The 24993-nt window shown below is 43.1% G+C and overlaps 1 protein-coding gene across 4 annotated transcripts in view; it reads left to right on the top strand.

The window, feature by feature from the left end:
• THSD4 (thrombospondin type 1 domain containing 4) overlaps positions 1 to 24993 on the top strand; it is a 507461-nt gene that overhangs the window by 178528 nt on the left and 303940 nt on the right. For all 4 annotated transcript variants that reach the window (XM_053364384.1, XM_053364385.1, XM_053364383.1 and 1 more), the window contains one exon: positions 6805 to 6904. In XM_053364384.1, coding sequence (XP_053220359.1) covers positions 6805 to 6904 — 100 coding nt within the window. The remainder of the gene's footprint in view (positions 1 to 6804; positions 6905 to 24993) is intronic.

Here is a 24993-nt window from a genome sequence, read left to right as displayed (position 1 = left end):
TCCCTAGCTCCCAAAACCAGAAGGCGGATGCCCTGTCCCGGAAACCTGAAGACAACGCAGACACGGTACAGCAAGCAGTACCCACCACGATCCTACCACCGGCTGCATTCCTGGCCACCCAGGAGGCTGAGCCACTGCAGGCTCGGGTGCAGGAACAGCAGCGGGTCGACGCTTGGGCCCAGGAACGACTCCGGGAACTGGCCGAAGGGTCATGCCCTCAGTATCCGGGGCTGGTCTTGCATCAGGGCCTTCTGCTGCACCACGATCACCTGTACATCCCGCCAGGGCCACTGTGGGCTGAGGTTCTCTGGATGCCCCATGATGCCCCAGCAGCGGGACACTTTGGGCGGTATCGGACCACCCATCTGGTAAGCCGTGAGTTTTGGTGGCCCCGCCTGAAGGCTGACGTGGCTCGCTACGTCGCTGGTTGTGATGTCTGCTGGCGGGCCAAGGGCCCTACCGGGCGACCCCCCGGCCTACTTCAGCCGTTGCCAGTCCCACCACGTTCTTGGCACACGGTTTCGCTGGACTTTGTAGTGGACTTACCCCCATCTCGTGGCTGTACCTGCCTTCTAGTTTTCTCTGACCATTTCACTAAGAGGGTGCACTGTGCCCCCTGCCCATCCATACCCACAGCTAAGGAAACTGCTCAGCTGTACCTTCAGCATGTCTTCCGCCTGCATGGCCTACCTGGTGTCCGACCGGGGCGTTCATTTCACATCCCGGTTCTGGCGAGCATTGCACCAGACCCTCGGGACAGAGGTCTGTCTCTCATCAGCCTACCACCCACAGACCGATGGCCAGACGGAACGGGCGAACGCGGTGCTGGAGCAGTACCTCCAGTGTTACTGCAGCTACCAGCAGGATGACTGGGTCGACCACCTGGCATTGGCGGAGTTCGCCTACAACAACGCGGTGAATGCGTCCACCCAGCAGACCCCGTTCCAGGCCAGTTACGGTTATCATCCACGGCTGTTTCCGGATGTGCTGCCGGCATCCGCGGTCCCTGCAGTGACGGAGTGGCTTCAGGAGCTACAGTCCCAGCAACAGCTATTGATGGAGCAACTGCGCCAGGCCAAGGAGGCGTACAAGGCCCAGGCCGACCACCACCGCCAGGTGGGGCCGGAACTCCACATCGGTGACCTGGTATGGCTCTCCACTCGCCACCTCCACCCCTCTCGACCTTCGTGGAAGCTGGACGCCCGTTTCACCGGCCTGTTTCCTATCGTGGACCAGGTCTCGCCTGTGGCATTCCGTCTCCGGTTGCCCGCAACCCTGAAGGCTCACCCGGTATTCCACAGGTCCCTTCTGAGTCCGGTGGCCCCACCCGACGAGTTCCACCCGAACCGTCCCTGACCGCAGCCAGTTTTGGTTCAGGGGGAGCCTGAGTACGAGGTGGAACGCATTCTGGGCTCCCGATACCGCAGGGGAAAGCTGCAGTATCTCATAGACTGGAAGGGGTATGGACCGGAGGACCGTTCCTGGGAACCAGCAGTCAACGTCCATGCGCCTGCCTGCCTCCGAGATTTCCATGCGGCGTACCCCAGCAAGCCGGGTCCAGACCCTCGATTGAGGGGGGATGGTGTGATGGCCTGGGAATCCGATTCAGAGGCTGAACTGGAGGAATCCCAGCCTGCACAGGAGTCCCCGCCTCCAGGGCCGGCTGAACTGGAGCAGGGCCTTGATTCTGAAGCGCCTGCACCTGTGCCAGATCCTCAGGAGCAGGCACCAGGTGAATCCACTCTGGCTCCAGAGGTGGTTGAGGACTCAGTGCCTACAGGTGAGTCTCCCCCTGGGTCCAGTAACCCTTCAGCCTCTCCTGAACTGCAGAGGCTCAGGGCAGAGAGGCGAAGGGAACTGGTTTCTCCCAGGAGGAGTGCTCGCCTTAAGGCCAGGAGAGGCGGGTCTCCTGGGAGCCGGGACCGCCCCTGGCCTCAGAGAAGATAAAGGCCAGTCAGCCCGGTACCAGGTTGCGGGAGCAACGTCGTTAAAGAGCTGTTTCGGCCAGCATCCAGTCCTGTTCCCCCAGAGTTCCTGTCCTTGCCCGGCTTCTCGCTGTGGACCCCGCTTCGCCCAAGGAGGACTGTCTGCCGACCCTCAACTCAGGTCCTGGACCTCGCCCCACGGTAACCTCCCCCCTAGACCAGCACACTTAGAGTCGAGAGTGGATTTCATGCTCTTTATTCAGCTCATAGTGGTGAGGAGGAATGGAAGTTCCCACCGAATGTCTGCCTTATATACATTATTTACACAATGGGCCCCATGTGATTGGCTAGCTCCAGGATTTTCCTGTTGGCCAATCAGGTTGCGGATTCTCTTCTACCTGGAGCTGGATTGGGTGGCTCCTGTGGACCAATCAGACTGCTGCATTCTGAATCCTATTGTTCTAGGACCAGACTGCTGCATTCTTGATCCCATTCAACTCAGTACATAACACTTGGGAAGGGCCTCAAAGGTCTGCACCTCGTGTTAGGCTACAAGGACAGTTTGGGGATGCTGCTGGTCTATCGACCACTCTGTTGCCCAGCAGCTCCCCTGACTGAGCTGACCGAGATGGCCTCCCCCCTCCCAATATAATACATTTGTGCCTGCTGTTTTCATGAATATATGCATTTGTGTCCGCATAGTTTGGTTGGGGGAACTGCACTGCAAATTTCAGCAAAGTGCAATGAAAGGGTAGATGTGTTTCAGTTTGCATACTGGTTCAAGAAGTACAAATTGGGTAGTTTCCTATTAAAGTACAAACAAATCAAATCCCTCCCCCATTCCTAGTTTATACTGGGGTCCTCCATGAGCCAGGATGCAGCTGGTCAGCTGCAGGTTGTAGCTGAGCAAAATTATTGGGGGAAATATAAGAGTAAGACTAAGACCTCCCCCTCACCCAATTTATAATTTCCACAGAAGGATGGACTTTTCTCGAGTGATACATCAGCTGGTTTTTTCCTCCCTTTCACTCCTTGCATTTAGTTTCCAGAAATCCTAATGAGTGTTAAGCCGGCAAACCCATGCCTGACCTGGGGAAATCCAGGAAAGCTAGAGTGGCTGGGGGTGGGGGAGCGTTTTTTGCCAGATTCTAGAGGGCCATGCAAGCTAGACCGTGCAAGGACTTAGGGCTCTAATTGCTTTTTGAGGTTGTTTTGGCTAGAAAGTGACCCACGTGGCTCCTTTTCCAAACGTGTCATCTCAGCACAGGTCTGGAACAGCTGTGCTCATTTGCAGGTATCCAACCAGTCTGAACTCACAAGTGTCTGGGAGAGTGGTGGCATTTTCAGGGCACTTGGCCAAAAAGCTCCAAACAATGGACAGGTCTGCAGGGGTAGTTTTCAAAATGCATTTTAGTAAATTACTTTGAAGAGAAGCGGTAGACTGAGAGATGTGCTGAGGGTCAAATACTTTTCACCTACAAGTGGGGAAATGGCTGCTGCTGGTGGGCGGGCTTAACAAACAAATAGCAGGAGTAGAAAAGGTTAAGCAGCACCCCACTTCCAACCTCCCCTTTGCCTCTGATTACAGCTTTCCAAGACAGTAAGAAACTGTGGGTGGGGGGGAGACACAGAAATCCACAGTAGCCACCAAGACCTGTAATAAATTGCCCCATAATCTGTACATAACTTAAATATATTGTGGCATATTGTTGTTTCTATGTCACAGAGGATATCTTACTATGCATTTTCTTTGACTTGCCTTTGTCTTTACTGAGTTGCATGCAAACATATAAGAGATATTATGTTTTTTCCTGAATATGTACGTTTGAAATCCAACATATTTTAAAAAATGTTTTTACTGATTTTTCCATATAAATAAAAACACATAACAATAATAACACTGAGAACGTTTTTGAAAGCCAATAAATAAGCAAACCTTCCCATAATACTAGCGTAGCCTGTTTGTAATTTCCATATGTATAAGAAGCCCTGGCTCTGATGCACCAAAATTGATATCTCACAAATAATTGAGATCACACTTCCTTTTTTTTTTTAAATTTTTTATTAAGTTTTTCCATAATATCTCCAATCATACAATTTTAACATCACATATTTTAACTTATTGAACCTCCCTCAACTCCTCTGACAATCATCCATAATTAAATTCCTATCTTCACATTCCTTAATTATAGTATCGCCTTTTAATACATTTTTCTATCCTCTTTTACATTTTTGCGATATTCCTTATTTTTTCACAAAGCTTCTTTGAAACACACTAGCGTTGTATTTTCCTCACATGCAGTTTTCAAATAATCTCTGAATTTTCCCCAGTCCTCTAAAAACTTATGGTCTCTTTGAAATCTGATTTTTCCAGTTAATTTGTCAAGTTCTGCAAAGTCTGTTAGTTTTGCTCTCCATTCTTCCAGAGTTGGTAGCTCTTCCTGCTTCCACCTTTGGGCCATCAATATTCTCGCTGCTATTATTGCGTACTGAAAGTGTTTACAGTCCCTCTTATTTATATCGTTTTTAGTTATTCCCAATAGGAAGGTCTCTGGTTTCTTTACAAAGCTATAGTTCAGCATTTTCTTTAACTCATTGTATACCATTTCCCAGAATCCCTTCACTTTCTTGCACTCCCACCACATATGGATAAATGTACCCTCCTTCTCCCCACATTTCCAACATTTGTTACAAATTTTGTACATTTTTGCTAATTTAGCTGGCGTCATATACCATCTGTATACCATCTTCATGACGTTCTCTTTCAACGTAGTACATGCTGTAAACTTCAAGTTTTCATTCCATATTTTTTGCCAATCTTCCAAATCTATACTATACCCTAAATCTCTGGCCCGGTGGATCATTACTGCTTTAACTTCCTCATCCATCGTGTGCCATTCCAATAAAATTTTATACATTTTTGAAATTATCTTACAATCATTGTTGACAATTTCTGTTTGAAATTTCGAGTCTTTTTCTTTATACCCTCTTTCTTTCACATCCTTTTTAAACATATCACTTATCTGATAGTAGTGCAGCCAATCAAATACATGTTCTTTTACTTGCTCATATGGTTTCAATCTCCATTTCCCATCTTCTTTTACCACCAAGTCTCCATAAGTAATCCAATTACTCCTCTTATTAATTTTCTTGACTCCCATAACCTCTAATGGGGATAACCAGTGTGGGACCCCCATTTCTAGTATATTCTTATATCTGTCCCACACTTCCATTAACGATTTCCGGAAGATGTGGTTTTCAAACGATTTATAACCCTTTTTCTTCTCTTGCCATAAGTACGCATGCCACCCAAATCTGATATCGAAACCCTCTAAATCCAGTAATTTAGTATTTTTAAGTTTTATCCATTCTTTTATCCAGCAAAGACATGATGCCTCATAGTATAACTTTAAATCTGGCAGGGCAAAGCCTCCTCTTTCTTTTGCATCTGTTAGTAATTTATATTTAATTCTCGGCTTTTTGCCCTGCCAGATATATCTTGAAATCATTCTTTGCCATTCCTTAAAAATCATTACTCCTTTTAATATTGGGATCATCTGAAATAAAAATAACATCTTTGGGAGCACGTTCATCTTGACCATTGAAATTCTACCCCAAAAGGATAGCTTTAACCTTCCCCATCCCTCCAGATCTTTCTTAATTCCATTCCACACCGGAACATAATTATTTTGAAACAAGTCAATATTTTTTGGAGTTAACCATATTCCCAAATATTTAACCTTTTTAACAATTTCAATACCCATTTGTTGTTGCAGCACTTCAATCTTTGTTTGATCCATATTTTTGATTATAATTTTAGTTTTTTTCCTATTTAACTTAAAGCCTGCCACATCACCAAACTTTTCAATCTCCTCTAACACTTCAGTTGCGCTGTTCATCGGGTCTTCCACCATTATAACCAAATCATCGGCAAAGGCTTTAACTTTATATTCGTTTTGGCCTACTGTCACCCCCTTTATCCTTTCATTTTTCCTGATTAAACTTAGAAAGACCTCCAGGACCATTATAAACAGCAAAGGTGAGAGCGGACAGCCCTGTCTAGTGCCTTTTGATATTTTAATTTCTTCTGTTATCACGTTATTTACTATCAATTTCGCCTTTTGTTCAGTATATATTGCCTTAATTCCATTAAAGAAATCATTCCCCATTTCCATATATTCAATATTTTTCAACATAAAGTCCCATGACACGTTGTCAAATGCCTTTTCGGCATCTACAAACATTAACATTGCTCGTCTCTCGTTCCTGGCTGTCAGATATTCCAAAATATTTATTATATTCCTCACATTATCTCTCATCTGTCTGCCAGGAAGGAAACCCGCTTGATCCTCATGAATGATTACTTGTAAAACCTTTTTTAATCTCTTTGCCATTATTCCTGCAAAGATTTTGTAGTCCGTATTTAATAGGGAAATCGGTCTGTAATTCTTTACTTGTGTTTGGTCCGCATCCTCTTTTGGAATAAAAGTTATAAATGCATCTTTCCATGTCTCAGGAATCTCTCTCTCTTTTAAGATGTTATTCATTACTTCTTTTAATGGTGTCGTCAGAGCTGTTCTCAACTCTTTATAATACCTTGCTGTAAACCCATCTGGTCCTGGGGATTTCCCATTTTTCAATTCTGTTATTACCTCCTTAATCTCCTCGATATCAATCGGGGTGTTCAGCCTTTCTGTTGCTTCTGTCGGGATCTTTTGCACCTCTTTCTCTTTTAAATATCTTTCTATTTTCCTCATGCTGTTCTTTTCTTTATTCCTATACAGTTGTCTATAATGTGATCTATCATTAATGCATGAGAGAATGTCAGCAGTCATGTCAATTGCACATGTTTCTGATCTAATTCTTCCTTATTTGACAGGCGTGTCCTGAGAACAGAAACATCAGAGAGTTGCAGTGCTCCTCCTACAACAACAAGCCTTTTATGGGAAGATTCTATGAGTGGGAACCTTTTGCGGAAGGTAAGGGAAGTTTCTACCTTTGGGCAACATAGTGTGGCTTTCACTGTCCCGCCACACAATATTCAACTGATGTGGTTTTTTTGGTGTTGTTGTTGTTATAATATTTATATACCACCCTTCACCAAAACCTCTCAGGGAGGTTCTCAAGATAAAAACACAAGATAAAAGCAGAATAAATAGTTCAAACAAAACAGTGGAAACCAGTGGGGAACATTTCACTCCCCCAGCATATCCTGCAGCAGACTTTAAAGCGAGGGGGAGGAACCAAAGGGCCTGCTGGGGGGGGTGTGGAAGCAGAGGCAAAAGCAGGTGGAACAAGGGATGCCATTCTTGTCTTGAATACCAGCAGGCTGCCATACCACCACCTCAAAAGTCTGTGGCGTCTTGCTTTACATCCCTTCCACCATATAAATTTCTCCATCAAGGAAAGGGAGAGGTATCTAAACACTTTAAGGACACATCCCATCCAGAAGCACACTGGGAGGAGAGCACAAAGCAGGCTGGCAATTGGTGTGTCCTGAGGAAAGCAGGTGTGGTCTGGGGGGAGTCGTGAGGGTTGGATAGAGGAGCCTGGAGGCTTGAATTTGGTCCCTAGACCTGAGGTTCCCCATCCCTGTCACCATCCTGCAACAAGACACCTTCAAGGGCTGAAGCTGCTGAATAGGGCTACCTAAGGAACTGGATGCAAACTGACCTGGACTAATGAATGGATCAGAACTTAGTTGAACACCAGCTCTTGTACTTCCTAAATACATATTCTGACATGGTCCTTATTGATTTATAGGCCCATGAAACCTTCTGCCACACCAAATGTGTTAATCTTCAAGATTAACAGGACTCTTCATTTGGGGTATTTTTTAGTGCAGTGGATTATTATTATTTTTTAAAATGATATTTATTAAAGTTTCAAAAAGAGTTACAAAAGTAAAAAAGAAATAGAAATAAAAAAAGAAACAAAAAGTACAAAATACAGAAAAAATAAAAACAGTTAAAAGTAAATCCATCTTTCCATATCTTGCCTTTCATTCACTTATTTCCCTGACCTCCTCACACCTCCCTTTTTTGTATTCCAGTTCAAATGGTTACTTCAGCAAATCCTTTCCCTCTTTGTTTTTATCTTAATTCTTTATCTTAATATATTATAGCTTTACATTTTCACCTATTAACAATCCACTTTTACATACTCCTTTTTATCATTGCTGCTAAAACCACTTAAATTCATTCCGACATCATTTTAACATTCATTAATTTTGCAATGTTTCTGTAAATAGTCTTTGAATTTCTTCCAGTCTTCTTCCACCGACTCTTCTCCCTGGTCTCGGATTCTGCCAGTCATTTCCGCCAATTCCATATAGTTTATCACCTTCGTCTGCCATTCTTCCAGGGTGGGTAGATCTTGTGTCTTCCAATACTTTGCAATGAGTATTCTTGCTGCTGTTGTAGCATACATAAAGAAAGTTCTATCCTTCTTTAACACCAATTGGCCGACCATGCCCAGGAGAAAGGCCTCTGGTTTCTTCAGGAAGGTATATTTAAATACCCTTTTCATTTCATTATAAATCATCTCCCAGAAAGCCTTAATCCTTGGGCACGTCCACCAGAGGTGAAAGAATGTACCTTCATTTTCTTTACATTTCCAACATTTATTGTCGGGCAAATTATAGATTTCTGCAAGCTTGACTGGTGTCATGTACCACCTATATATCATTTTCATAATATTCTCTCTTAAGGCATTACATGCTGTAAATTTCATACCTGTGGTCCACAACTGTTCCCAGTCAGCCAACATTATGTTATGTCCAACATCTTGTGCCCATTTAATCATAGCAGATTTCACCGTTTCATCCTGAGTGTTCCATTTCAACAGCAAGTTATACATTCTTGATAAAATCTTAGTTTTGGGATCTAACAGTTCTTTTTTCAATTTTGATTTTTCCACCTGGAAGCCAATTTTCTTGTCCCGATTGTAAGCCTCCCTTATTTGATAATAATGAAGCCAATCTCGCACTTTAAGGTTCTCAAAACTCTGCAATTTCAGTTTTTCTCCTTCTTGTTCCAAAATCTCCCAATATTTCGGCCATTTGGCCTCCATATTGAGCTTTTTCTGAGCCTTCGCTTCCATCGGTGATAGCCACCTTGGGGTTTTATTTTCAAGTAAATCTTTATATCTTATCCAGACATTAAACAATGCTTTCCTGACAATATGGTTTTTAAATGCTTTATGGGCTTTAACCTTCTCATACCACAGATATGCATGCCACCCAAAAACGTTATTGAAACCTTCTAAATCCAAAATGTCTGTGTTCTCAAGAAGCAGCCATTCTTTCAGCCAGCAAAATGCTGCTGATTCATAATAAAGTTTAAGGTCTGGCAGGGCAAATCCACCTCTTTCCTTTGCATCGGTTAATATTTTAAATTTTATTCTGGGCTTCTTGCCCTGCCAGACAAATCTAGAAATATCTCTCTGCCACTTCTTGAAACAGTCCATTTTGTCCAAAATTTGCAATGATTGAAACAAAAACAACATTCTTGGCAATACATTCATCTTTATAGCAGCAATACGGCCTAGCAAGGAAAGCTTCAAATTTGACCATATTTCTAGATCCTTTTTCACTTCTGACCAACATTTTTCATAATTATCTTTAAATAAATTTAAGTTCTTAGCGGTCATGTTAACCCCCAGGTATTTTACTTTCTTAACCACTGTTAAGCCTGTCTCCTTCTGAAACCTCTCTTTCTCAATCGGTGCTAGATTTTTCTCGAGAACCTTAGTTTTTAACTTGTTCAACTTAAATCCTGCCACTTGACCAAATTCTTGAATCAGTTCCAATACTCTTTTAGTACTAGATTCTGGCTCCTGTAATGTCAGTACTAAATCATCTGCAAAAGCTTTCAATTTGTACTGTTTGGCTCCGACCTGTATACCTTTAACCAGTTGGTCCCTTCTGATCATATTTAGCAAAACCTCCAGGACCGAAATAAAAAGCAGTGGGGAAATTGGGCAACCTTGTCATGTCCCTTTCTCTATCTTAAATTCCTCTGTCACCACGTTGTTAACAATTAGTTTAGCCTTTTGTTCTGAATAAATTGCACCTATACCATTTTCAAAACCTTGACCAACCCCCATCCCCTGAAGATTTTTCTTCATAAAACTCCAAGAAATATTGTCAAAAGCTTTCTCCGCGTCTACGAATATTAAAACTGCTTTAGTATTAATGTTCACTCGCAGTTTTTCCAAAATGTTAATTATATTTCTTGTGTTGTCAGACAGATGTCTACCCGGGAGAAAGCCAGCTTGGTCTTTATGTATCTCTTCCACTAATACTTTTTTTAATCTTTTAGCCAAAATATCTGCAAAAATTTTGTAATCCACGTTAAGCAGGGATATGGGGCGGTAGTTCTTAAGTTGTGTCTTTTCAGACTCAGTTTTCGGTATAAGTGTAATGTAAGCTTCCTTCCACGACTCTGGTGCTTTTTCCCCCTCCAAAATTTCATTACAAACTTCCTTTAGTGGTTTAATTATCCAATCTTTCAAAGATCTATAGTATTTTGAAGTTAACCCATCCGGCCCTGGAGATTTGCCCAGCTGCATATTCTGGATGGCACCTTCTACCTCCTTTTCTGTTATTTTATAGTTCAACATTAACTTGTTTTCTTGAGAGATTTTTTGTAATCCATTTGTTTTTTAAAATTGATCTATATCAATCTCTTTCTGTGGCCCTTGTGTATATAACTGTTTAAAGTACCTCTGGAAACATTTTCTAATTTCCACTGGATTCTGTATATTCTTTCCTTCCACTTCCAAATTTGTAATGGTGTTCAGTTTTTGTCTTTTTTTCATTTGCCAGGCTAACAATTTCCCACATTTATTAGCCGATTCAAATGTCCTTTGTCTCATCTGTTTAATTTTCCATTCTATTTCCTGATTCATCATTTTCATATATTGGACTTGATATAACTTTATTTCTCTCAGAATCTCTTGTGACTTTGGTTTCGCTCTCAATTTCTTCTCACCCTCTTTTATTTTCTCCAGAATTTTATCTTTTTTCTCATTTTGAGTTCTCTTCTTTATTGCATTCTGTTGAATCAGAAACCCCCTCATAACCGCTTTGCTTGCGTCCCAGATTACTCTTTTTTCAATGGTAGTATTCATATTTATCTCAAAGTAGTCTCTCAAAGTTTTTTGGGCCTTCTTGGTAACCTCTTCGTCTCTAAACAAGGTGTCATTCATCCTCCATCTGAAGGAGCCAATTGGTGTTAGTTTCATGTCCATTTTCACAGCATTATGGTCGGAGCAAGTTTTAGGGCAAATTTCCACTTTTCTAGTCTTAGGAGCCAGTCCTCTAGTTATCCAAATTTGGTCAATTCTTGTCCATGTCATTTTGGCTTCAGAGAAGAAAGTTCCCTCTCTACCCAAGGGATTCTTTGTTCTCCAAATGTCAATTAAGTCCATATTGTTAGTCATCTCAAAAAAGGTTTTTGCCGTCCTTAGTGACTACCTGTCTCTGTGCCTTGTCCATATTGGTAGATACCACTCCATTCATATCTCCCATCATGATGATGTTGTAGTCCAAATAGTCCAGCAATGTCTCATGCAACTTTTTAAAAAATTCAGATTTCCCCTCATTTGGTGCATAAACTCCTACTATCAAAAATTTCTCTCCTTGTGTTTGAATTTCAATTGCCACAAATCTTCCTTGATCATCTTTAAAAATAAATTTCGGTGATAGGCTCTCTTTTGCATAAATCACTACTCCTCTTTTTTTAACCTTATCCGATGAAATAAACTCTTGGCCCAATCTTTTATTGATCAATACTTTTCTATGTAGCCTTATCACATGTGTTTCCTGTAAACAAATCAAGTCCAATTGTTCCTTTTTCAATAAATGAAAGACTTTTTTCCTTTTCTGCGGGGAGTTAAAACCATTAATGTTCCAACTTAATAGTTGCAGAGCCATGGCGTAGTTACTTTACTTTTCCTCCAACTGCACCCAGTAATTGTTCTTGTTCTGTCGGTGGTATCACTTTCTCTGAGTTGTCCAATTCAAAGGGTAGTGATGCTATGTCTAGTATTCCTGGTTTTAGTGCTCTTGGCTCTTCTCCAGATTCTTTCTGCCGGTCTTCTCCGTGTTCTTTCAAAAATCTTTCTTTATCATCCACTGATCTTATTTTTATCTTTCTTCCTTTGAAACTAAAAGATAGGCCTTGGGGGAATTCCCACCTGAAAACAATTCTATTGCTTCTCAGCAGGGCAACCAGATCTCCGTAGTTAGATCTAAGATCCAGAAGGTATTTCGGAATGTCTTTAAATATCTCCACTCTTGATTGATGTATTTCCAAGGTCTTCTGAAAATGCAGACTCAATATTTTATCTCTCTCCTCTTTTGTTCGGAGGGTAATCAAACAGTCTCTCACCCTGTTCTCCCCCCCCCTTCCAAGCCTAAAAGCACTTACTATCTTGAAATCTTGATTCTCTAAATCTAGGTTCCAAAAGTCTGCAAATTCCTGCATAAGAAAGTCACTTAATTTGTCTTTCTCAAGTTCAGGTACGGCCCTGATCCTTAAATTTGTTTGTTTTTCCTTCAATTCAATCATAGACAACATCGACCTGTGGTCCTCAAGTTGCCTACATATCGGTGGTATCTTCTCCTCTACATCCACTGCTTTTTCCTTTGCTTCTTCAGCTGTCTTTCGGGTCAAAGTAGATTCCTGTAGCAATTTCTCAATAGATTCTGTGTTAGAGTTCACCTTCTGTCCCAGGTTATTGATGCTTGTAGTATTTTGGTCAATTTTAGTTGTTGCTTCAGCTACTTGTTTACTTAGTTTTTCCAAAGATTCATTGATTTTACCTAATGCCAAAGCTAAAACATCTTCAGATGCCATTCCTTTTGACTTAGCTTGAACAGATGCTGCCCCTGGTGGTACAGAAGGGCCAGATGCTGATACTCTTCGCTGCTGCCACGATTTACCAGACCTTGTTGTTTTTTCTTGAAGCGAGTCTGCCATAACACTTTATCTGAAGCTCAAGGTCGATCCCACAGCCGGAGTTTGTTTTGAAATGGAAAATTCCCCTGGCCAGTTTAAAGTGGAAAATTCCCTGGCCAGTTGTAACAATTTCAAAGTTCCTCTAGGGGGACACAGTAACAGTCAATACTTGTTGCATTAAAATAACTCTTCCAAGTCCCCCATTTAACAAAATAAGCAACAGTTTCAATTTCAGTTAATTTACAGTTACCTTAGAGTCCGGAGAAACCAGTCAAAAACAAAGTATCTCTCTTGCAGAGTTAGCTGTCAAAAAGTTACATTGTCCATAAACAGCGCAATTCACAATGCGGCAATCTTATTGCCCATTGACAGCCCGTTCCCAGGCATTAAGCGGTGGTCTTTGTTTCCTTTCCTCTCTTTTTGCAGGAAAAAATACTTCTCCCTTTTCCCTCCCCTCTCCTGCAGCTCAGGGAGGGAGATCTCTTGTATTGATGTTAGGATTAAGTCCTTTTCAAACAATTTTCCAAGTCTTAGCTTAGGAGTTCTTTGCTTTAATCTGTTTACAAGAAACGGAAGGCGGACTTCCTGTTTAAGCCTTCCCGCTTCGGTACCAAATTAGAACTTTTTCTTCCCTTATTTTCAAATCTTTAGCTTTAACCTACTCACGGGTAGTTGTTTTGATAGCCGAATTGTCACAGGAAAAAAGTCAGCGCTCTCCGGCAACAGCTGTGCGGCTTCACTCCACGGAAGAAGCAATTGACTCTCAGCACCGCACCGCTCACCCCGTTTCGCTCCGGAGCCCGGAGCCGGGTTCCTTTGCAAATTGGGGGGGCGCTGAAGGTGCCCGCCGAGTCCCACGATCACAGGCTTCACCCGCCTGTGGTTTTTTGAAGGGTCCCCGCTTCGCCGTAGCGGCAAGACCCGTTTTCCGCAGAGCTGAATCCCTCAAAGTTAGAGGGAATCCGCCATTACCGATGGCGCCGACCCCGGAAGTCTCCCCTTCTGCCACACCAAATGTGTTAATCTTCAAGATTAACAGGACTCTTCATTTGGGGTATTTTTTAGTGCAGTGGATTAACATGGGTGTGGTATTTTAGAGGTCACTCCTTAAAATAGGACCTCTTTGGCTTTCTGAGCCCAAATGCAGGGTGTTCACCCCATCACTATTCAAATATATTGAGGGGCTATTTCATGAAAGAGCCAAGAGACGTATTCTCTGTTGCCCAATGACAATAGTGTGGATCTGATGGGCTTAAGTAATTGGAGGAGAGATTTCAGCTGAATGTCAGGAGAAATGTCTCAACAGTACAATCACTTTGGCAGTGGGATCCTGGAGGGGTCATGGTGGGCTCTCTTTCTTGGAGACCTTCAAGCAGAAGCTGGGCAACCATCTGATATGGATACGCCAGCTCTGGGCTTCCTGCATGAAGCAGGGAGTGGAGCCAAAGCCCAACCATCCATTTCATACCACTTTAGCACTCCCAAAGAATACAGGGAGCAGTAGTTTGTTCAGGGAGCTGAGAGCTTTTTAGGAGTTCTCCATTCCCATCACAGAGTTACAGTTTCCAGATTGCTCTGGGAAGGGGGGGGTTGAACCATTCTAAGAAGTGTAGCTCTGCTAGGGAAACAAGTGGGGGGGGCATCCTGTTTCGCCATGTGAGGTGAAATGGGAACGAGCCACCCTGGGTGCGTGCTGCCTGCCCCCTTGCCACCCCTGACCAAGCCTTGCTTACCAGGGTCAGGCGGCTGCAGCTTCTGGCAAGATCTCGTGAGGCCTCTGTGCGATCTTGTGGGCACTTGCAGGATCTCACTGGAACCTGGAAGCTGCCACGGCTACTTCTCCAGCAGTGGTGGGGGATCACTCTGGCAGAGGCAGCCTCTGAATACTTCTGCCTGTGGCAGCTGCCTCCTTCTGCTCATGCATGGGCTGGCCCTGGGAACAGGGGTCTCCAAACAGCTTCCAGCACTCTTAACAAACTACAGCTCCCAGGATTCTTTGGGGTAAGCCACAACTTTTTTAAGTGGTATCATGGTGCTTTAAATGTATGGTGCAAATGGGACCTTTGACAAGATGACCTATAAGATCCCTCCCAACTCCATGATTCTTTTGATACAAATACTGGTAACCTAGTGTGCAATGGTTTGGCTGATTGACTACTCTCAGTTGTGAAACTGGTGCTAGGTATATTGTCCCTGCATTTTTACAATCAGTTTGTTTGTTTGTTTGTTTGTTTAATGCCTTATAAAATCAATTTTTTAAGGCGCTGTACAAAAAGTGCAATCAAACTGTGCTATGCAATACAGTCTGTTTGAGGAATAAATGTTGGAAGTCAGTGTGTTTGAGACTCGGATTGCTTTTAAAGCCTCATGGCTGACCTATTTGCTTAGAAACAGATTTAATTAAAAGGTACGATATAGATGTTGATTATTTTCTCTTTGCAAAGCATTGGCAGGGCTTGAGTGTACATTTCTGAAGCCCCTGCAGTAATATATTCTTACAGAGTTTCCTCCAAGGATGTGTAAAAACACTTGCAGGTTAATATTAGATACCTGCTGACAAGCAATACAAATCAACTACCTCTCTTATTATTGGCAGGAAGTTATGGTACTTTTCCTCCTACCAGCAGACCAGATCAGGAGAGGCCCCCTTCCTCTCTGCTTTCAGAGAACACACATAGAGAGAGAACAGATCAGCTATGGATTTTTGTCAAATATTTACTCCTAACCCTGATTAATATATACATATTGCCCTTCTGAATGTAAGGATGCTTCCATATTGTTAAGGCCTCTCTTCCTATCCTCTTATAAACGCAGCTGAAATGTGTTTAAGAAAAACAGCATGGCCCATTGTGATCTGTCAACCTCAGGCAGGGAGGAAAACAATGCATCCCATCACGTTCTCTCAGTCCGCTGGACCTCTTTCATAAATCACCCAAGTGCCAAGTCAGGGCTTTTAAGGACATGGAGGACATTGTGGGTCACACCTGTGATCTGTGTGGAACTTTGACCTGTGTAAAACTAGCACATCTTTGGGGTGGGGAGCAGCATGCTGGCAGCATGTTCTACCCTTGACGTATACATATTGGTTTGAATGTCTGAAGAGAGAGCCTACATGCGCATGGGAGACACCTCCTGTCTTTACATACTGTCGCAAGAAGAATTCTACTGGTTCAGATCAAAGGCACTAATTGCCTCCTGTATAGACTACTACAGTTGCACTCCATGTGGGGGTAGCCTTGAAGACAGCCTGGAATCTGCAGCTGGTGCAGAATGCCGCTTCTCAGTTATTCACAGATGGCGAGGGGTGGGGATCATATTACCCTGATCTTCAATCTCCACACTGGCTGCCAGTGAGCTGAGAGGTCCAATTCAAGGTGCTAATTTTTGTGTAAAGTGCCCTGAACAACTTGGGATTCAAAGACATTAAGGAGAGCATTCTCGGGTATTGCCCCAACTGACTGTTAAGATCAGCCAGGAATGTCCTGTTTGTCCCAACAGTAGTTACTGCTAGTTGGCTGGTGAAGCAGAGCGGGGCATTCTTGGTGGTGTCCCCCAGATTATGGAGCTCCCTCCTGAATAAAGTTTGGTTGGCCTCCACACTGGCCACATTCAAGCAATGTGGGAACCTTTCTTTTTATCCTGGCCTTCGTGTCACAACTGATAATTTTGCTGTGTTGTTCATGCAATCAGTTCTCAAACTGTTATTGCCATATATTCCATTAAGGATCAGTACAAAAAAGTCACTCAGCAAAATCTGCATCTAACACTCAAGTTAATGTTGTGTAACATTCACAAATCCTCAGTGCATGTTGCAGAAACTTGGCTGTTATTTCCCAAACCTTCCCCCAAACCATTGCTATTTTTCTAAAAAAAAAAAAGAGGTGGCGGAACTGACCAGTGAACTTGCCTCCCTGTTCTCTTAGAATGGCAATGGCACCTACCTGAGAGGGGCCAGAGCTGAGTTCTGGTAGGGCTGCCATATGTCCTGATTTTGCCTGACATTACTGGGATTTCAGAGGTGGAATTGATGTCTGGGAGGAATTTCCAAAAGGTGGCGCTTTGTCCTGAATTTTAGGCAAGTCAATCAAAAAATTACATTTCTTTGGAGTTTTCAACAATCTTGGCAACCCTAGTTCTGGTGAGCCCTGCCCCAAACTATCAGGACTGAGTAGGCCACAAAGCTGTCATAATGACAGCATATGATGATAATGCTACAAGATTATTAAAAATTAGCTTTAACAGTTCCTCTTGGTGGGATTATCAAAATTCTGTCACACGTGTTATAGAAGGGGACATAGCAGTCTTGCAGGGTAATCCTATACATGTCTCCTTGGAAGTAAATTCCACTGAGATCAATGGGATTTACTCCCCAACTTAAGTGGGTTTAGGATTGCAGCCTAAGGGAAGTAGTCATTTTCACAACTGTGTATTTCAACGGCCTGTGTGTACGCACATGGGAACAGTGAGTGAGCATGCCAACTTCTTTGCTGAGCAAGATAGCTCCAGGGAACGCTCGTCTAGGCCATGTTGTAATTGCACAGAGATGGTAATTGGTTCCATACTGTGGGCAGAGTCTGCTGCTGCTCCTTGAAGCAATAACACTGTGTGTGCTACTTTGGGGACCTCCTCCTTCCCACAATTCACCAGCCATTACTCATTCTCTATGGTGCCAGGAAAGAAAGCTTGCAGGCTTCAATGTATAGCTTCTACCATTTCTGTTTCACTCTCCTGAACAACACAATCCTTTATAGGAAGGGTTGGATTTTACACCTCTTGTTTGAATTGGAACTCTTGGAAGGGAACCTCACCCAATTTACAGCCAAGCCCTAACAATGGAGTTCAAAATAATTTTACCACCTTCCCCACCTCTAAAGTATCTCTGTGTGACCATGTAAGGCATGCAGTTTTATTCTCCCTCATTTGCTGTGGTGCAGCTACAGTTTTAAACCATGTTTTATCTGCTATTGCTCCAATACAAACTTTTGTATTTATTAAAAGGGGCCATATTTCAGGAATGAAGAACCCTATCAATTTAGAATCTACAGTGAAGGATGCTGGCATAGTGGAACCTCACACTTTGCTAATGAGAGAGGAGAATAATATGGCTGAAGAGACTGAAGCAGAATGAGTGATCGAGCTATGATAGAAAGGTTCAGACAATCCCTGAGGCACCCTGGACCTAAGTTGTTCAGGGCTTTCGAAATTAATTCAAGGACCTTGAACCTGTCTTGGTAGTAGATGGGCAGTTAGCGCAGATGTTTTAACAGCGCCAGCCCTACTGTTAGACGGGGTGAAGCAGATGCCGGGGTGGTAGCAGGCCCCTCACTGTTCCCTAACTTAGCTTGCAAGCACAGAAGAACGATTATGGTAATTATAATAATAATTTATTATTTATACCCCTCCCATCTGGCTGGGTTTCCAACCAACTTTTAAAATATTAAAATATTAAAAACACAAAACAGCATTAAACATTAAAAACTTCCCTAAACAGGGCTGCCTTCAGATGTCTTTTAAAAGTAAGATAGTTGCTTATTGCCTTGACATCTGATGGGAGGGCATTCCACAGGGCAGGGGCCACTACCGAGAAGGCACTGGTACCAGTCCAGTGGGATTCTGTTGGTGGAATGTGGGATGGCATTATCTTGATCTTTGCCTTAGGCGGCAGTTCTGTGGGGCTGGCTGACTCTGCCACCTTGTACAAGTTGATAACAATGAAAATTATATTATGAGATGATTTTCTTTGTGCCCCTTAATTAAAGATGTATTGAAGCTTTGGGGCATAGTTGCTCCCCGCTTCCTTCCCAGGACATTTGGCTGCATGAGTTCCATTGCCTGGCCAGTGCAAGACCTTTTCCTGCCCAAGGTGAAGGACAAGATGTAACCTCCCCAGAAGCTGGATGGACTGAGTCTTCTGCCATACGGGAGAGCAGTAGGTTAGCTTAGGAGGTGTTGGGTGGGCTCATTACATGGTAACCACACTTGACCACTCCTTGCTCACTGCTCTGCCTGGTATCGGTCCCACAACAAAAATGCTGCAGTAGAGTAGCAATGGTGCTGGGATCAAGCAGAGCAATGCATGCACAAAGTGGGCTGGGCTGATTGCCTCTTCATGACGTCAAGGAGCTTTAAGAACATAAAAAGAAGCTCCTGGATCAGGCCAGTGGCCCACCTAGTCCAGCATCCTGTTCCGCAGTGGCCAGCCAGATTCCTGTGAGAAGCCTACAAGCAGGATCCCACGGCAACAGTGCTCTTCCTTCCTGTGCTTTCCAGCAACTGCTATTCCTAAGCGTTTGCTGCCTCTGAGCATGGAGGCAGTGCATTGCCATCATGACTAGCAGCCCTTGATAGCCTTCTCCTCCATGAACTTTTTCAGTCCTCTTTTAAAGCCATCTAAGTTGGTGGCCATCACTGCCTCACAGCTTTCTCAAGGGCACTGACTTGGCACACATTGGAAGCTGCCTTATCATGTGTCAGATCATTGGCCTGTCTGGCTTAGTATCTTTGACACTGACTGGCAGCAGCTCTGCAGGGTTTCAGGCTGTAGTCTTCCCTACCTGCAGGTGTTACGGACTGAACCAGGGACCTTCTGCATGCAAAGCAGATACTCTACCATTGAGCTACAGCCCTTCCCTAACACTTGGATCCCTTCCCTTAGCTCAGCAACTATATGGTCAATGACATCACCCTGAGAAAGGATTCCTAGCTCTAATACTGGGATTCCCAGACCTTGCTGCAGATAACAGGCTCAAGGGAGTGCCAGAAGCATTGCCATTACCCAGAAAGCACCATTCTGCTTTGGAGCCCTGACAAAAGGCTGAAACCAGACACGACTAAACTAGACGTAAAAAAAACATGCACACACTTTTGAGGTATAATATTTTATTGATTTTAAAGTGTGTTTTTTAAACAATTTAAAAAGGAAAAAAAAACAGCAGTGCAACCTTACATTGTACATCACGGGTAAGTACAGTTACAATATGGAGTTGCATCTTAAAAAGTGCTGCATTCTCAAACACAAACTTTCCCCATGTTATTTGATTTCTTTATACAGTAGTTGTATTCAAACCAGGATCTGTATCTGTATGTCTCTCTCTCTCTCTCTTGCACAGAGTTTAAACGGTGGAACAGTGTGTTGTGTCGGGTGGTGGGGTGCAGAGAGGTGCAGGCTAATGCCATGCCCTCTGGCTGTTCCCCCTGCCCAAACCAAAATTACTACCTTCCCTGGGGGGGGGGGGAATGCTATAGTTGTCTGCATCTTCCTCCCTGCAGAGAGAAAAGCAACCTGCATATCACAGAGTTCCTTGTGAAGTGGGATTGACTGTTAAGCCTGTCTGGGAACTGTAGCTCCAAGACGGGAATGGTTTCCTAACAACTCTTGATAAACTGTAACTCCCAGAATTCTTTGGGGGAAGTCAAGCCTTCTTGAAGTAGTATCACAATGCTTAAAATGGTGTGAATGGGGCGTACGTCCGCTCCGAGTACATCTGCTGAAATTCATGGACCTAAGTTAATTATGTCCATTAATTTCAAGGAGTTCACTCTGAGTAGAGCTAACATTGGATAGAACCTCTAGTTTTCTGTGTGTTTTTTTATTGATGGTTGGGGATTTTTTGACATGAGAGAGAATTGATATAACAGGGTCTTTCCTTCCACGATACCATTGTGCATTGTGTGGCCATATGTCCTGCTTTATGGATGCTTTATGGTAGCTCCGCCCCTGCCCATCAACAGCACTGGATAGCAAACTGAGCTGACACAGAACTCAGTTGGTTACAGCCTTTGTCATTATGGTGAGATGTATTTCTGTTTAAATCATAGAAATTGTTTCTAAATTTATATCTATACATATAAATCAACATATGCAAATCTTATGCAAAGAAGCATCTCTCCTGGCCAGCCTTCAGCCTGCCTGCCCAAGATGGACCTCAGTCTTTCTTCTCCCTTTCTTCTTCCCAGCACACCTTGCTAAAGACTCTCTTTTCCTGTCACCTCACACCCAGTTACCCTGGCAACCTTCCAAACCCCCAGTCCCTGTTCATACCTCAGGGCAGGAGGGGTGGGCAAGGACTGTTTTCTTGCATTGCCAATGGCCTCAAGGACCCTGTATTGTTTCTGAATGACTCTAGCTTGGCCTGGCTGTTCTGCATAGGTTAGCTCAGGAATTCTTCTAAGATAAGATAAGATAAGATAATTTATTGTCATTGTCCATATATACACAGTATACACAACAACGAAAATCAAACACCCACCCAAAGACCGGGTTCACATACACATTTGCACGTATCTCCAACATTCTCATCCTATTCAGACATAATCTATAAAACATAACATAATCCAGAATATAACATAACCTATTTAAAGGCATAACATAACCTAAAACCTATCTCATTCCTTCCTACTTCCTGCTTGCTATTTCTTGCAACTGGCCCTAAGATCATTATTTAGTGCAATCAGAGCTCTTGGATAGAAACTATTCAGAAGGCGTGTGGTTCGTGTTTTCATTGTCCTATATCTTCTGCCCGAAGGCAACAGTTCAAAGAAGTTGTGAGCAGGATGGGTGGGATCTCTCAGGATATTGTGTGACTTCTTCAAAGTGCGAGACGTGAAGATCTCATCCAGGGTTGGTAGTTGGAGCCCAATAACATTCTACTTCTCCATTCACATCCCGAATTATCAAAATCCTACCATTTCTTAATTTCTAGGATTTAGGGGGTTCTCCCCAAATGAATTGTGAATACTGTGGGACACTGTAGGATGGAAAGGTTGCATTGGAGGAATGTGGGGTGAGCGATGTTATTTCCTGAGGCCCAGGGCAAAATATGCCTTTTAAAGTTTTGCCCAGATTTGAATAAATGATGTCAGTTGAACCCGCAGACACTCATCCTTCAGAACGGGAAGCAGCAGACATGTTTGCGGATGGCCTAGTGCGTTGGCTTTGTTGCATGTTTAAGTCTTCACATCTGCAGAGAAGACACAGTAAGGTAATCCATGATGGATGCTTCCCATGGGCCTGTAAATTCTTGGCTCGGATGGGGCCATCTCTGAAGCAAAAACCGATGTTGTCTTGGCCTTCCAGATCATGCCTTCCACAAATGTTCATTTTGGGAGCAATCAATACTAATCTTCTGACTTACGCAAAAATGTCACCATCCCAGTTACTTACTGTTGCAGCCAAAGTCAAGAATGATCTCGTTAGTTGCAATTTACCTTGAGTAAACTAATTTGAATTGGTTGCCTGGCAGATGTTTTGACAATCTGCATGCTTATCTCAAGAAGTAATCCAGCTGTTCTGCTTTTCTTCCAGCTGTAAATTATTACTTCCACTGTACCAGCTGCTTTATGGCTCTCTTTCTCATGGCGATAGATCCCCTTCACTTTCTGACTCCACCTGCTAGTTTTGTTATTCCTGTTTCATTTTGTAGGGAAGGGATTATCTGTTTTTTAAGCTTCCATTTTAATTGTTTCCAGTTACAGAAGGATGACATAAACCAGTTTTGTTGTTCTCATTTTTGCATGAACTACTGTTGAAAACTCAGAGAAGGCAGCGGGAAAACTAAAACCAAAAGGAGTTGGGTGGTTGAGAAAGTTTTAAGTTCCAACAGGAGATATCGTAATTCCTCAGTGTTCAGAAACCAGGCAGCTGCTGGGAGCGATGGATGTTGGGAGGGGCTCTCCATGCTGAGGTCTGGGTATGAATCAGGATGCCATCCACTCTCCTGCTGTGTAGAATTCCACCAGGGAATATGTGTTAGTGGAGAAGCAACAGAACTTGGTGGTAGGGCACAGGAGTTGCATGCAGAACGCCTGAGAGATTCAGGACAGAAAAAGGATGTACTTCTTCACAGAGCTCATTGCTAACATGCTGAGTTCGCTGCCACAAGTCATAGTGTTGGCAGATGATGGCAGTGGGTCACAACTGAGTTGCAGGCCTAGAGCGATGCCTCTTGGCCCATATGTGTGTGGGAAGCTGTTCTGGACCCACATGGCTGATAGCTTTCTTTCTTTCTTTCTTTCTTTCTTTCTTTCTTTCTTTCTTTGGTGGGGGAACTCCTGATATCAAGGCAGTTTTGCACAGGTGAATTCAGGAAAGATGGTTTTCCTATTGGCTGCAAAGGCAGCACTTTTCACAGGGTCATAAAGGACTTCATGGAGGTGATTTTGTAAATGGAGATGGCACCGGAGTGGCGAGCATCTACCGGGGTCCCTTCACAGATGAAAACTTCAAGCTGAAACACTATTTGCCTGCTGTCCATGGCAAATAGTGGCCTCCGCACTAATGGCTGCCAATTCTTCATCACCTGCTCCAAGTGTGGCTGGATGGCTGGGAAGCAAGTAGTCTTTGGTAAAATAGCTGATGGGCTGCTTGTCATAAGAAAAATTGAAAATGCGTCCACTGGTCCAAATAACAAGCCCAGTGGTGATTGCCCGGTGAAGTGAGATGTAGAGGAAGGCAACTCTCAAGGTTAGTCTCTTTCCATCTTGGATCGCCATCACCTCCTGAGTGTTCCATGTTTTTCCTGTGGTGCCTCATCTACCCCATGTTCCAAACTAATAATCTCTTCCCATTGTAAGTAAAGGAATTTAGTGTTTGTTTGTTTTTAAGTCATAGTGTTGGCCACTAGTTTGGGTGGTTTTAAAAATAAATTACACAAAGTCAGAAACGCTGGGGCTGCTAGTCATGATGACTATATTGCCACCAGGATCAAATGCAGCCTGTGGTTCTGAATACCACTTGCTGGAGAACAACAGTAGAGAGGATTATTGCCTTTTGTCTGATCCCGTAGGGCTCTCCTTATGTTCTTAGAAATGTCCAGTAGGAAATTCTTAGCACTGTCAAACTGCATTTCCCAGGAATTTTAAGGAGAAGCTGCATTGGCTAAATGGGTACAATAAGTTCATTGTGTAAAGACTGTAGGCACTATATAGCTATTATAGCTTCACTGCCTAAATCTAGAGCTATGGGCTAGTAATAATATTGTTTCCAATGCTGTAATAAATAATGCAGCAAAAGCAAAATCTAGTCAACTGCAAAAGAAGCAAATGATTATTTATTGAAAACCATGCCTCTCCTTTTAGCTGCATTAATTCTTGGTTTGTGAATGATGCATCAGGGAAAACAGATGGGAGTTTGCAACTTTTTGCATGGTGGGGGAGACTCCTTTTAAAATATGAGGCAATTCCTGAACCTGGTGCTTAATCAATTCCTCTGTTTCCTGGCCATCTGCTGTGCCTGCATTTGTCTTGGAAATGGTAAATAACACCTGTAAATACAGTGTTGTTAGTGAAATATGCAGTGTCCCCTTTGGGAAGCTTCTAAATAACCAGAACTGGATCCTACCATTTTGAGAAGTGTGTATTTTCAGTCTGGCAGTTTCTGAATCAACTCTGTCATTTAATTAAATGGAATTGTAATGTTCTGAACTTTGCCTGGATTGCAGTATTCCTTATAAAATCTGAACTTACATTTTCTATTAAGAAAAGATAGCGGAGCCAGATAAGAGAATGCCTTGACCCCCTTCAGAACCATATAAATCTTTGTAGCATGAAATACAAACTTTGCAACTGATTCACTTGTGGAATGCCATTAAATCTTCCTTCCAAAATAGCTGAGGGGGAACATTAAAGTGAATGGAATGCACTATTTAATGCACTAATTTGAGGCATGATAGAAAGGGCTCCTCTTTATTGGCAATCTGCAATACCTTGTTGGTGAAAAGCCAGTTATTAAACCATCCCTCTCCACCAATGTACACCCGTTCCAGTCTCTATATACGGTAAGCAGGTGGGGTGTTTTCTGCTCCCAGTCATCAAGACGATTACACAAGAATCTACTAGCAATGAGTACACATTAAAGCAGCATCTTTAATTTTTAGCTAAGTTTAAAAAAAAACAACCTTGGAGAAAAGATTGTCACTTCACTTTGCATCACCATTGTGCTGTTCTTTGTTTTGTTGTTTTGCTTTTGCATTTTGTTAAAGTTTATCTTTGTCATCAGGAACATTGCCACAGGAAAGCAGAGGTGCAGATCAATTTGAGAATGTGAAAGGGGGGACTTCCGGTTAGCGCCAGCGCTTAATGGCGGATCTCACCCGGAGCTCCGGGAG

Source organism: Podarcis raffonei, chromosome 14, assembly GCF_027172205.1.
Source record: "Podarcis raffonei isolate rPodRaf1 chromosome 14, rPodRaf1.pri, whole genome shotgun sequence".
NCBI lineage: Eukaryota > Metazoa > Chordata > Lepidosauria > Squamata > Lacertidae > Podarcis > Podarcis raffonei.
This window is presented reverse-complemented; position numbering and strand designations above follow the sequence as displayed.